General features: G+C 37.4%; 2 protein-coding genes across 3 annotated transcripts; one reads left to right on the forward strand and one right to left on the reverse strand.

Moving 5' to 3' along the window:
* Positions 1-1,510: 1,510 nt before the first annotated feature.
* Positions 1,511-10,306, forward strand: LOC120717945. Its single transcript, XM_040006229.1, has 13 exons — positions 1,511-1,656; positions 2,102-2,294; positions 2,376-2,485; positions 3,047-3,356; positions 3,594-3,673; positions 3,818-3,873; positions 3,985-4,012; positions 4,100-4,119; positions 4,664-4,722; positions 4,867-5,054; positions 5,393-5,565; positions 6,502-6,717; positions 9,748-10,306. The coding sequence occupies exons 2-12, from the start codon at positions 2,102-2,104 to the stop codon at positions 6,713-6,715; spliced, it is 1,431 nt and encodes a 476-aa protein (XP_039862163.1). The 5' UTR covers positions 1,511-1,656; the 3' UTR covers positions 6,716-6,717; positions 9,748-10,306.
* A 71-nt stretch (positions 10,307-10,377) lies between these two features.
* On the reverse strand, positions 10,378-13,558 carry LOC120717946. 2 transcript variants are annotated; one of them, XM_040006231.1, is made up of 4 exons: positions 13,142-13,558; positions 12,009-12,087; positions 11,471-11,689; positions 10,378-10,836 (listed from the first exon to the last, which is right to left on the reverse strand). In XM_040006231.1, the coding sequence occupies exons 1-4, from the start codon at positions 13,236-13,238 to the stop codon at positions 10,638-10,640; spliced, it is 594 nt and encodes a 197-aa protein (XP_039862165.1). In that variant the 5' UTR covers positions 13,239-13,558; the 3' UTR covers positions 10,378-10,637. The 2 variants fall into 2 exon arrangements, with proteins under 2 accessions (XP_039862165.1, XP_039862164.1); XM_040006230.1 differs by having other exon boundaries at positions 10,385-10,836; positions 12,009-12,750.
* Between the last annotated feature and the right edge of the window lie 1,507 nt (positions 13,559-15,065).

Genomic DNA, 15,065 nt, shown 5'->3' on the forward strand with positions numbered 1-15,065 from the left:
CTTGGAGTCATTTTTGACCAGGACATGTCCTTCAATGCACATATTAAACAAATATGTAAGACTGCGTTCTTCCATTTGCGCAACATCTCTAAAATTAGAAATATCCTGTCTCAGAGTGACGCTGAAAAACTAGTTCATGCATTTATTACTTCTAGGCTGGACGACTGTAATTCATTATTATCAGGATGTCCAAAAAACTCACTGAAAAGCCTTCAGGTAATCCAAAATGCTGCAGCAAGAGTCCTGACAGGGACTAGAAAGAGAGAGCAGATTTCTCCTGTTTTGGCTTCCCTTCATTGGCTTCCTGTTAAATCCAGAATTGAATTCAAAATCCTGCTCCTCACATACAAGATCTTAAATAATCAGGCCCCATCTTATCTTAATGACCTTGTAGTACTATATCACCCTATTAGAGCACTTCGCTCTCGCTCTGCAGGACTACTTGTTGTTCCTAGAGTATTTAAAAGTAGAATGGGAGGGCGAGCCTTCAGTTTTCAGGCCCCTCTTCTGTGGAACCAGCTTCCAGTTTGGATTCGGGAGACAGACACTATCTCTACTTTTAAGATTAGGCTTAAAACTTTCCTTTTTGCTAAAGCATATAGTTAGGGCTGGACCAGGTGACCCTGAATCCTCCCTTAGTTATGCTGCAATAGACATAGGCTGCCGGGGGATTCCCATGATGCATTGAGTTTTTCCTTTCCAATCACCTTTCTCACTCACTATGTATTAACAGACCTCTCTGCATTGAATCATATCTGTTATTAACCTCTGTCTCTCTTCCACAGCATGTCTTTTATCCTGTCTTCCTTCTCTCACCCCAACCAGTCGCAGCAGATGGCCGCCCCTCCCTGAGCCTGGTTCTGCCGGAGGTTTCTTCCTGTTAAAAGGGAGTTTTTCCTTCCCACTGTTGCCAAAGTGCTTGCTCATAGGGGGTCATATGATTGTTGGGTTTTTCTCTGTATCTATGAAGCGCCTTGAGGCGACTTATGTTGTGATTTGGCGCTATATAAATAAAATTGAATTGAATTGAATTGAATTCTTGTAACTGCGTCTGCGAAAGGACATGAAAACGGTAAGAAGACTCATGCTTAGTAACTGCATTCATTTAGCGATCGGAGAAATTTAAAATAAAAAACACGGATACGATTTTCGGCAAAATTTATACAGTGGTGTAAATTTGAATGTTTTAAATGTGTCATTTTAATTCAGAATATAAAAGATCGTAGAGGAAAATGTGGTATCTGGATTACTCAAAAGACAGTTTTTGTTTGTTTGTTTGTTTGTTTGTTTTAGTACTCCTTTATTTATCTAGGTAAAAAACTAATTGAGAATAAAAATCTAATTTCCAAGAGAGCACATAAGTCCATAACATAAGCCTATTGGGTCGGATTTTTGCAGTGAGTCTTCTTTCCGACGTGTGTGAGTTCATCTCACACATACGGTGGCCCCTAGAGACAAAGCACGTACAAACTCCAAAACACATGCAAAATCCAAAACACGTGCAAACTCCAAAACACAACGGAAGTGCTCCACTCCACGCTAGGGGCAGTGTTGAGCTCGATTTGCAAAATAAACGGCAAGTTTGTTGCAAACACACGGAGATGGATACCAGCGGAAGACACCAGCAAGGATGACCAACCACGCCTCATAATAAAGGTAATGTGCAAACTGTTGTTAGTTTGATTGTTTTGTTTTTTTTTATTACTATGAACGCTTGGTTTATGCTTTGCTCATAGAGAACTGGTTTAAAAAATGGATAAAAGTATGAAAACGTAATGTTTTAGCGATGTCTGTCCTTTGCTAAACATCAAAAGTAGCATGCTGTGCAGTTTATATACATATATATATATAATGAAAGTTAAGATGAAATATGTAATCTTATTTTAATATTTTGCTCTGAGTAATTGATTGAAAAACATTCTCATAGTCAAACAAGTATTTGCAAGAGAGGTTATAAAAATCTAAGTGTAATGTTTTTGGGACTTGCGCATATATGTCTGTGCATTCAGGAGTCTTAATGTAAGGTGTGAAATACTTGTATTTTCTGTGGGTTGTAGTGAATCTTAATTTTGTAAAACATTTGATGGGGTCATTTTTACAGATGTACTGTCCCTTCTGTGGACACCTCTTGGCAGACAGTCCTGCCTTTTGTAGTCTATGTGGTAAAAACATCAAGTTTTTAAAGGACATCACCAGCACTGTGTCGAGAAATCCTGCCCATGGTGAAGAGGCAGCAGCTCTTCCATCTACCAGTTCCAGCATCCTGACTGGCACAACTATACAGTCTACACAGGGTAAAAAACATATTTGTATTAAATAAATCTTCTTAACTGTCCCTTCCCTAAAATGATAACTTTTTTTTTTTCTGTTTATAGCTGGGAAATCATTAGTGGAGTCTATAAAATTTAGGGATGTGAAAGAAAGGGAAAGAAAGGCATTTTTTTCAAAGAAACACCAGGAACAGAAGGAACAGAAACCAGTGAAGGTATGTCATAAACTTGAACGTGGAAGTTGACCACTTTTGTTGATAATACAAAATCCAAATTACCTGTAGCACTGCCAAGGCATCACTGTAAATTTCCATATGCATATGAAAGGAACTGTATATATTGCAAGGGTGGCCAACTATGTCCTCTACAGCTATGGACCCCCCCGTACTATCTCTGTTTAATTTACTTTGAGGCTGATTGCTGTTCATTACCTGTATATGGTGTGTTCAGCTAATCACAACCTTGGACATTAGTGTTGCTCAGGGAACGTTGAAGAAACTAGAAACGATCTAGTTGCCGCTCTTGGGGATTGTAGTTCACCACTGATACAGGGCTTACAATTTTTAACCTGATCTGAATTTCTTAATTGTCAGCCTTTGGTCAACATTCCTTCAATAATATATGCCCCCTGTTAAAACTATATTTAGTCGCTAATGTTGTCTTTTGAGTCACAGCACAGCTGGAGCACAACTACAGATCAGAAATAAAATGGAAGACAGGGAAGACCATGTAGGAGCAAAGATGTAAAAACATGTTATTGTTAATCTCATTTCTAGATACAGATTGGCATCATGACAAGGACCATTGATGGTATAAGACCTGTTCGAGGAAAGTCACTTCCGGTTGATGTTCATTCTCACTGGTCAACTGAGCAAATCTTGTCTGCCAGCGTGAAAAAACATAAGGACTTTAACCAGGACATGGCCGATTTACCCTATGTACTGCTATACCCTGATGCAAGGGAAGTTAGCACAATTCCTGGAACCAACACCCCTTTCACCATCCAAAAATACAAGGATGCCATAGGGAAGGCCTATCAAAGAATAACTCTCTACATTTGTAACCATGATGACTTCTTAAATACTGGTAAGTGATTCTGATAATGCAGTGACAATCATAAATTTTAGATATTAAAAATAATTCAAGATTTTTCAAAAAAATGTTAATCAGAGAGTGACATGATTTTGCCACAGATTTTAAATATATTTAATTTGTGCTGCATAGCCAAAGTGTTCTATATGTTTGCTAATTGTTAGATATAGCTTTCAATACATACATATATTTAAATTAGACTGTATGTTTTGAATCATTGAATATTTGCAGATTGCAACACAGAGTGTGAATCTGAAGAGGACAATGAAGTTCAAGTAAAAGTAGTAGAAAGCCCACTGTTGGACACTGTGGTTAGTCTCTTTTTTTTTACCAGTGTTTTGTGTGTGTGTGTGTGTGTGTGTGTGTGTGTGTGTCTGTGGTTGTATACACCAATATAATCAAGAAAAGTTTAAAGTTTTAAAAAGTGCTGTTAATCTTATTTTACTACTTATCAGGTATGGGATTTTCCAGATAATCACAGCATGCCGGAAAGAGCACCTTCAAGAAATAGGTAAGTTTTGTATTGTGGAGGATACAGTGCGGCGACCGTGAATAGGGAGGAGCCAAAATACAATATTATGTATTATATTGTAAATTCTGAAATTATTTAAATTCTTTACAGGGGGTCAAACTTGCAAACTTCTTCTGAAGTAAGACTCTGAAAAATGTCATTAATAATTATCATACAGGCTACAAACATAAATTATATTAACTGTTCATATATTTTTGATATTTAGACTCAAGGTCCCTGCTACAGGTATGTTTTGGACACAGAAATTTGTGTATTGAGACACTAGACCAATAAAATCTTAGTTAACTTTAGATTTTAAGAAATGTTCTACTTTGCCCACTAAATGTTTTTCATTGCAGTACATACACAAGTGTTTATGCAACGATTGTAATTGATAGTGACTCAGACAAAGAAGTTCTCATCGAAAAGGATGAGAGTGAAACACAAAGGTATACATTTAAATGTGAGAATGTAAATATGCTAAAAGTGAGTATTAACATCCTCATTTTATGTGATATTTAATAATTTTTTTATGTTCTACTACAAATGGCCTGACTGCTGCAGAAGTACTTGAAGAGCTGGCGTCTAAGACAAAAACATCTGTCAGCAGATTTAATATAAACAGGGCAAATGTTTGGGATGGAGCAGCTCGGGGCTTTAGACGTGTGTCTTACAACCCAACTGATGATATACTTGTGAAGTTCAGCGATGATGTAGGACAGCGTGAAGATGGAATGGATAATGGTGGTCCTAAATGTGAATTTTTGACATTATTAATGAAATGCCTTAGATCACGACGAATCTTTGATGGACCTGAGGACAGCAAATTTCTTACATTTGACAGCGCTGGTGAGAAATTTATACCATCTGACTATAAAATTAAATTAATACATTCTGAAGTTAAGCTTGGATGATTAATTGTTTATTAAAATAAAAAGGCATATAATTTAAAGCATTATTTTAGCATAACTAACTAAATAAATCCATTACCAGCTGCAAGAGAGGATGAATATTTCCTTGCTGGCAGAATGATTGCCACATCATTGGTACATGGTGGTCCAGGGCCTTCCTTCCTCTCCAAGACACTCTACCAGCATCTGATTGGGACAACAAAGTCTGATGTGGTGGAGGTCACGACTGAAGATGTAACTGATGAAGCTACAAAAGCTTTTCTGTTGGAAGTATGTTGATTTAAATATTCTATTTTAAAACTACAATTTCTTTTGTTATCACAAAGCTTGATGTGTTAAATTGCACATTGGACTGTAACACTGTGCTCCAAAGTAGTTGTAATTTTAATCAGCATGCTAAGTGTACCGATGTTTGTTAATTATGAACAAAGATAAATGTTTGACTTTAAGTAGAGGAGTAGAAAACAATACCAGAATAACATGTTTTAAAATATAGACCAAACACTGAAGTGCACTAGTAATTATATTTAAAATAATTTTTATGTGAACGTCATGCACAACAACCTTGTGATACTGCAATTTTCTTTTTTTTCTTATGTAAACACTAGATATCCAATGCTGCAACGCTGAAGGAACTCCATGGGTGCATTGAAATGCATTGCAGCTTATTGCAGACAGCTGGCTGCTATGGATTTCCGGACTCTTTAGATGGTAAAGGCAACATCATTAAGGACTACCTTAAGTGGTACATCATATACCGCAACCACTTCTCAATGCAAAGATAACATATTTGTAAGTATTTGGACTGATACTAAATAATGGGGCAATGTAGCTACACTATTTTAATAATAGTTTTTTAACAAAATTGTTTTTTTAAACCATAAGCAACACTATACTGAATTGATAACAGACCACAGCTACAGAAGCCGCCTATTCTTTTGACCAAATTTTTTTTCGAATAATATGTATGTTTTTGCTTAATTTTACAGTTTTGCATCTTCCCTTTTTACTTATTGTTTCCATGGTTAATTATACTTGGAGCCTAATGTTTGCAAAAAGTTTTTGAGTTATCATGCATGTGCTTTACTCAGTATGGAAAAAATCATGTGAAGCTGCGAGGACAGAGATCAAATTTCAAACTTTTAAACACTTATTCTATTAGAATTCCTGTTACTTATCAGTCCCCGCATAAAACTGGACAAAGCTGCAAACACAAGTTCAGCCAGTGACCATGTTTAGGCAGGTACTTTAAAAAAATGCAGTGCAAATTTGATGTTTGTAGGTGGTTTGATCTTTTACATTATTGATTTTATTGAGAATAAACCGTACTGTACTGACTGAAAATGCATTTGCAACATTGTGGCTGAAGTAACTTAAGCTCCAGTTTGCAACATTCACTTGCTGATGAATAGAAATGCAGATGGTAAAATATAAATTCGGAAGGTGGCATGGTGGAGCAATGGATAAAACAGACTGGGATTCAGAAGGTAGCACGCTCGATGAGAGCCCACACACCAGGTGTGTCCTTGAGTAAGACAGCCAGCACTAACTCACTGCTCACCCCAAGGGTGATGGGTTAAATGCTGAGATCTAATTTCCCCCTAGGATCAATAAAGTATGTAAAATTCATTGTGCTTTCGGAATAATTAAAATAAAACATTCAAAAAGTGTTTTTCATGTTTTTATTGTAGTGCTGATGACAATTTTCCCCTTATAGATTTAAGGATGGCCTCGCAACACTTGGTGTAATCCATGCCCTGCAGCAGCATCCTTTGTTGTTCCAACCCTTCATGTGCTCAAGACCAGAGCCACTGACATCTGATTTTTTTAGAGGACATGTTTGCAGTGGTCCTGAGCGAACCTGGCAGTTCAAGACGGCAGGAAGAAACCCGGGTGCTTGGATTCTGGCGAGACTATCTGATAGACGCTGAAGGTTTGTATAATACAAAACTTGTACTGCAAACAAATTACTATGATCAGTGCAAACCAATAAAGCAGCTCTTTCATGAATATTAGTTTTATGATATATTTTTTTAAGTTTAAACTGTCAGGTGATATTTCTGCTATAGAACAGAAGCACTTTTTTGTCTTTGAGCAGTTGAATCTCCTACACATTCTTGTTACAATTTGTTTTGTTTTTTTGGGGGGGGGTGTTAATAATTTCACCTCCTCACTACGTACGACTCTGGATACTGTAGCTCCTGTGAAAACTAAGGTCTCAAATCAGAAGTACCTGACTCCGTGGTATAATTCTCAAACACGTACCCTAAAGCAGATGACTCGTAATCTGGAGAGGAAATGGCGTGTCACAAATTTAGAGGATCATCATTTAGCCTGGAGAAATAGTTTGCTGCTTTATAAGAAAGCCCTCCGCAAAGCCAGAACATCTTACTATTCATCACTGATTGAAGTAAATAAGAACAACCCCAGGTTTCTCTTCAGCACTGTAGCCAGACTGACAAAAAGTCAGAGCTCTTTTGAGCCAACAATCCCTTTAACGTTAACTAGTAATGACTTCATGAACTTCTTCACAAATAAAATTTTTATCATTAGAGAAAAAATTACCAGTAATCATCCCACAGATGTAATATTACCTACAGCTACTCTTAGCACCATTGATGTTAAGTTAGACTCTTTTTCTCTAATTGATCTTTCTGAGTTAACTTCAATAATTACTTCCTCCGAACCATCAACGTGTCTTTTAGACCCCATTCCTACAAAACTGCTCAAAGAAGTCCTGCCATTAATTAATTATTCGATCTTAAATATGATCAACCTATCTCTAATGATCGGCTATGTACCACAGGCCTTCAAGCTAGCTGTAGTTAAACCTTTACTCAAAAAGCCATCTCTAGACCCAGCAGTCTTAGCTAATTATAGGCCAATTTCCAACCTTCCTTTCATATCAAAAATCCTTGAAAGAGTAGTTGTCAAACAGCTAACAGATCATCTGCAGAGGAATGGTTTATTTGAAGAGTTTCAGTCAGGTTTCAGAGCTCAGCACAGCACAGAAACAGCTTTAGTGAAGGTTACAAATGATCTTCTTATGGCCTCTGACAATGGACTCATCTCTGTGCTTGTCCTGCTAGACCTTAGTGCAGCATTCGATACTGTCGACCATAATATCCTATTAGAGCGATTAGAACATGCTGTAGGTATTACAGGTACTGCACTGCAGTGGTTTGTATCATATCTATCTAATAGACTCCAGTTTGTGCATGTAAATGGAGAGTCCTCTTCACACACTGAGGTTAATTATGGAGTTCCACAGGTTCAGTGCTAGGACCAATTCTGTTTACATTATACATGCTTCCCTTAGGCAGCATCGTTAGAAGACATAGCATACATTTTCACTGCTATGCAGATGACACCCAGCTCTATCTGTCCATGAAGCCAGAAAACACACACCAATTAGTTAAACTGCAGGAATGTCTTAAAGACATAAAGTCCTGGATGGCCGCTAACTTTCTGCTTCTTAATTCAGATCAAACTGAGGTTATTGTACTCGGCCCTGAAAAGCCTAGAAATATGGTATCTAAGCAGATTCTTACTCTGGATGGCATTACCTTGGCCTCCAGTAACGCTGTGAGGAACCTTGGAGTCATTTTTGACCAGGACATGTCCTTCAATGCACATATTAAACAAATATGTAAGACTGCGTTCTTCCATTTGTGCAACATCTCTAAAATTAGAAATATCCTGTCTCAGAGTGACGCTGAAAAACTAGTTCATGCATTTATTACTTCCAGGCTGGACTACTGTAATTCATTATTATCAGGATGTCCAAAAAACTCACTGAAAAGCCTTCAGCTAATCCAAAATGCTGCAGCAACAGTACTGACAGGGACTAGAAAGAGAGAGCATATTTCTCCTGTTTTGGCTTCCCTTCATTGGCTTCCTGTTAAATCCAGAATTGAATTCAAAATCCTGCTCCTCACATACAAGGTCTTAAATAATCAGGCCCCATCATATCTTAATGACCTTGTAGTACCATATCACCCTATTAGAGCACTTCGCTCTCGCTCTGCAGGACTACTTGTTGTTCCTAGAGTATTTAAAAGTAGAATGGGAGGGCGAGCCTTCAGTTTTTAGGCCCCTCTTCTGTGGAACCAGCTTCCAGTTTGGATTCGGGAGACAGACACTATCTCTACTTTTAAGATTAGGCTTAAAACTTTCCTTTTTGCTAAAGCATATAGTTAGGGCTGGACCAGGTGACCCTGAATCCTCCCTTAGTTATGCTGCAATAGACATAGGCTGCCGGGGGATTCCCATGATGCATTGAGTTTTTCCTTTCCAGTCACCTTTCTCACTCACTATGTATTAACAGACCTCTCTGCATTGAATCATATCTGTTATTAACCTCTGTCTCTCTTCCACAGCATGTCTTTTATCCTGTCTTCCTTCTCTCACCCCAACCGGTCGCAGCAGATAGCCGCCCCTCCCTGAGCCTGGTTCTGCCGGAGGTTTCTTCCTGTTAAAAGGGAGTTTTTCCTTCCCACTGTTGCCAAAGTGCTTGCTCATAGGGGGTCATATGATTGTTGGGTTTTTCTCTGTATCTATGAAGCGCCTTGAGGCGACTTATGTTGTGATTTGGCGCTATATAAATAAAATTGAATTGAATTGAATTGAACTCATCCCTTGGGGGATGAATGTGCTGCCAGCAGTGGCTATTGGGGAGCTACCTAGCATGACCTAAACAATACTAACAGAGTCAAATTATCACCTTTACAGTTTCTGTTTAAAATGGAAAAATTGTACTGCAATAGTAAGTCACCACAGAGCTGCTGTTTTATATTTTTTTATATTGAACTGGTATGGGTGTTTGTGCTATTAATCTTGGAAAAAAAAGTAAAAACATAATACTTTGGAACATTTGAGGATCCAAGTTTCTGATATTCTGCTTTGTATTTGAAATTTTTAGAAAATAAAGATTTATCTTTAGCTACATTCTATTTAATTCTAGATACCAAAACAGCAGTCTCCCTACAAGACATACTGATGTTTGCCATGGGCCTAAACAGGATTCCACCAGCTGGAATGGAACCAAGACCAAGATTGCTGTTTGGTGATGCATCACGTTTCCCAATTGGGAAAACATGTGCAAACACCATAATGATACCAATGGCTCAGTCATATAAGCAGTTCCAGGATGATATGGACTTTGGAATATTAAACTCTCCTGGTTTTGGTCTGTATTGATCGACTTACAGTTTGATCCTCACACTGTAATATAGTCTTCATTTCAACTGTGTTTTTGTTCTTATACAAAAAGGTTTGTTTAAAGAAATTGGCTAGATATCTGTTGGGCCAAGGCCTTTGTTTTAGTTACAATGCTAAAGTAAATGTCTGTGATTTGAAATGATTACTTTTAGTACCTTTAGCTTTAGAAAGAATTCCCTTTACTACTATTCAGCATTTAGAATAGATATATTCATAGATATTGTACATTTTACACAATTTGTATGTCAGTGCAAAGTGTAATTTGCCTTGTTAAGGTTAACAATAAATCTTATTACTTAAATTAGAGTGTTTTTACTCCTTTATTTTATATCAACCTGTATTAATAAAGCTAATAATACCAACACGTGTCTTGCATTTAAGGTGGAGGTTAAGAGAGTCTTCACAATATCATCTGTTAGGAGAAATAATTTATTTGATCTCACTGTCACAACTGATATTCTTATTTGGAAAAACACAAAGGCTATTTTTTTAAGTGACTATGAACTGATGAACTATAATTGTGTTCTACTTGAAGCAAAAAACATTTTTTTAGCCTTAACAAAAGTGCAGGTGGTGCATTATTATAACCACAAAGTGGAATCCACAGTTCTGGGATGTGTGGGAACCTTGGCATTACAACCCAGCAAGTCTTTTTAGTCTGATGTAGTTCTCCACACAAGATTCCAATGTCTGTGATGAACTGAAGCCACTGTTTAGTCCTTCAAAATATTCCTGTAGGTGAGGGTCTCCACAGAAATCGGGAGTTAAACTCATCCTGAACTGGCTCAGCTCTTGATGTCCAACTGCAAGGCCACAGCCGCGTCCACCAAACCTAAAAGTTTGTACAAGGAAAATTTTTACTATTAAAAAACTAAGAAAACGCTACAACATCCTTGTCTCTGTAGGGGGGGGAACTATGCTTAAAGTGAACATATGCTTTTACTTAAGACCATTGGCTGTATTATGGCATTGAATAGAATAGAAGGTGGTCAGAGTTCCTGTAACTACCTGTCTTGAACAATTGAGTTGCTAAAAACATTGGCAGATTTTTGTCATGTATTTAAGGAGATAATATAAAACAGCTTTTCATAAATTTTAGCACTGGAATCAACATGTGAAAAAAGTAGACCTATTTAGTCCACATTTTTGGTGGTACAAACACTGTGGTGTCTGTTTTTTATGACCATACAGTAAAAGAAGACTATATGATCAAGTGCATAGATCAGTGCGCCCCAGGGTGGCTGTGGCTACAATGTAGCTTGCCATCACCAGTGTGTGAATGGGTGGATGACTGGTTGTGTAAAGCGCTTTGGGGTCCTTAGGGACTAGAAAAGCGCTATACAAATACAGGACATTTACCATTTATAGATTAAAAGGTGCTAAAAAAAAATGTCATTTTTGTGATTTCTACTTAAATTACAGAATTTGGATTTTTCACATTTTTAATTGACAAGAGTGATACAAACCTATGAGGCAGGTAATACATCACATCCGGTTTACCAGATGGACAGCGTGACTGGCTAACTGGACGGATCAGGTGCGTGTTCCACTTTCTTTTGCATTCATCCAGATCCCTCTGAAGCACAGCCATGAAAATGAAGCGCACCAAGCACATGTGTTCATGACTACCATTAAAGAGGTGCATTTCCTTCATGTCACTCAAAAGGTCCATCCAGAACTGTGTTCTAAAAGAGACAAAAACATACCATCAGTTCACCAATCACCAGCCTTCAAAGCCTCACTATTTCTTACGTTTATGAAATTGTTTCTTGAGTTGACGTAAAGTGCGTGCATTTTGGATTTCTATCCATCTCACTTTCTTTATTGACTATTACAGTTTATATTTTCTATCTTATACTTGTATGTAACATAATGGCTACACATTGAAGCTATAAAGGAAAGGTGGTGTAATACACATCAAAGCTTCTGCATCACAGACTATATATTACAGCCACACTTTTATCTGCTTAATATAGTTGTTTCTTGAAAAATTTAAAAACCTACCGCTGTTTTCTGAAGTACGACCACCAGCTTTCAATTCTTTGATTTGTTATTGAAGATCCATACATATGACTGGCAGCTCCTGCAAAAAAATCCTGATGAGATGACCGTAAGGCACAATGCATTGCTGCCATCGTCCCATTTTCAGTGCCACAGTCTGTGCGAAGTCGCACTGGTATGACTCCAAACTCTGAAGCACACTGAACGTAGTGTTGAGCTATGACTTCTGGGTTGCTGTTAGTTGCTCCGCAAACCAACCATAATACCTTCTGCGAATAGCCATCAATACAACCACTGATAGTCAAACCATATGGCTTTAATTTGTCATATCCATCAACATGCCAAGTGTGGTTTGGTCCAGGTAAATCGTAAACTCTTCGTACAAACTTTTTCCTTGAGCGCTTTTGGACTCCAGATGGGTCGAGCTCTGCCATCATCACCATGACATCATGCCTTTTCACAGAAAGATGGTGTTTCTGACGCAGTGTCTGCCACATTGAACGATATCCATAATGTTGACCAGGTCCCTTCAGCTCTTCTATTATTGCAGCACGAATCAAGGCCTGAGTTGAGTAATGTTTTTTGCGGGACAGTGATAAACTTCTTAATCTACAGTTAAGTGTGGTCAGACTGATCTTCTGTTTATGTTTTGAGGCCAAAATGTCCAAAGTTTCATTATAGGAGTAACCGTCTCTGAAATATTTCTGAATGAGGTCTTTGATGGAAATGTTTTCTTGAATTGATCCTTATAAACAGAAAAAAAATAAGATGGGAAATGGTAAAATAGATCATCAGACAAGAAATGTGCAGTTTTAAATAACAATGACATTTTAAAACCAATCTATTGTCTCATTATTAAACTAAATTAATATGTTGCTTCTTTGGGCCTCAGTAAATTCAAGACAAATAAAGTCTACAACTATAACCCTAACCTGGACGACTAAGAATCTTCACAGATATATACCTTACTGGTTTAAATGATTGCAAAATAACGTGTATGCAATTTATATAACATAAAAATAATATAGTAAATAAGGACTGCATTCAAATGTAAATAAACTGTAAACAGCCAAATGGCAGCTTTGTGAACTGGTTGAGACAACTTTTTTTTAATATGTTATTTGTGAAATACTTACTGTTGTCGACAAACGCCAAAAACTCAATATGTTTGCCACATGAACCGCAGAACTTGACAACTTCTCCCACGTTATGGCCACAATATGGACAAAACATTCTTACCCTGAAACAAACAGCATTTTTCTTTTAAAATGGAGTATTAAAACGACAAAGGGCAGACCTAAGCTAAAGTGTATATACACAGACGCATTTCCAACACAACAGCTACGTTGCTAGTGTAAAACTGAACTTCCAAAACACAACTACCTAGATAACTTAACTTACACAATTGAGAGCATATGTGTATTAGTTGTTGATTTATACACAAACACTAATATATATTCAAAGAATTTAAAAAAAAAAGGTTCATTTACCTTTTACTGCCACACACCAAATCCGGTCATTAGAAACTTCATGGCTTATGTAGCCACTAGGTAACAAAAACTCAACACTGCCCCTAGCGTCCTGGAGCACTTCCGTTGTGTTTTGGAGTTTGCATGTGTTTTGGACAGAGATGGGCAGTAACGCGTCACAAGTAACGCGTTACTGTAATCTGATTACTTTTTTCAAGTAACGAGTAAAGTAAGGGATTACTATTGCAAAAACGGTAGATTACCGTTACTTTCCCGTAGGAACGCTGCGTTACTGCGTTACTAAAACCGTGATTTTTTGCGAGAATGTCTCACGACAGTGACATAAGCGAGTGCGCCGTTAGTGACAACAGCTGTGTGCAGATCAACAATGGATCACATATCGATTGTGGGAGAGAGTATGAGCGTGCAGCGTTTAAAGCGTGGAAGTACTGACCTTACTTTAAGTTTGATTCCACAAAAAGTGACAAAAACATTAGCGTCCATCGTGCGTGGGAAGAAAACTTCTTTTTACAGCGAAAAAAACCCCTAAACTTCCAAGCAAGCAGTGCGCAATGACGTAATGGGAAATTCACAGAGAAACTCGCGGATTCTTCAACTGACCGCGGCACGCATGCACCAGGGTAAACCTCCGCCTGCTCCACTCCTGCTTTACAGGTGAAAATAGAGCAACAGGACCGCTGAGTCTTTGACTTTATTTATTTTCTGCTGTGTTTTACTTGCATCTATTTGAAAGAGTGAGTGTAAACACAAAAAATATTTTATTTTATGTGCTGGAATGTGTAGAAAATAGGTTTAAATGTTAAACTAATTTATTCAAGTCAGAGAATATTGCATATAATTAAATTTTTGCTTGATGCATAAAGTTAAAAGATTAAAACTGATAAAACAAGTTAAAAAAAGAGACTTTTCCATTTGATTACATTTTGTATGATGGATTATGTAGAAAAAGTAGAATTGGGCTGAAAGAGCTATCGCTTTATCACCTCTTCAGGTTGTAAATCGTGTTTTTAAAAAGCAACTAAGTAACTAAGTAATTAATTACCTTTGAAAAGAAGTAATCAGTAAAGTAACGGGATTACTTTTTTGGGGATGTAATCAGTAATTAGTTACTGATTACTTTTTTCAAGTAACTTGACCAACACTGGTTTTGGAGTTTGCATGTGTTTTGGAGTTTGCATGTGTTTTGTATTTTGCATGTGTTTTGGAGTTTGCATGTGTTTTGTATTTTGCATGTGCTTTGTATTTTGTAAGTGTTTTGGATTTTGCATGTGTTTTGGATTTTGTACGTGCTTTTTCTCTAGGGGCCACCGTACACACACACACACACCAGATGCAAAGCACTTCCCACAAGCAATGGACACCTATTGGGGGCGCTATTTCTCTTGACCAGAACTGAAGAAACTCTGTACTTCAAACATGATGATTAAACACACAACAGTCAAACCCATAATTATTCATACCCATGGCAAATTTTTACTTAAAGTTACTTTTATTCAACCAGCAAGTTTTGTTTTGACTGGAAATGACATAGGTGTCTGCCGAAAGATAATAAGACAATGTACAAGACGTT

The sequence above is a fragment of the Simochromis diagramma genome, unplaced genomic scaffold (assembly GCF_900408965.1).
Source record: "Simochromis diagramma unplaced genomic scaffold, fSimDia1.1 OVJJ01000510.1, whole genome shotgun sequence".
Lineage (NCBI taxonomy): Eukaryota > Metazoa > Chordata > Actinopteri > Cichliformes > Cichlidae > Simochromis > Simochromis diagramma.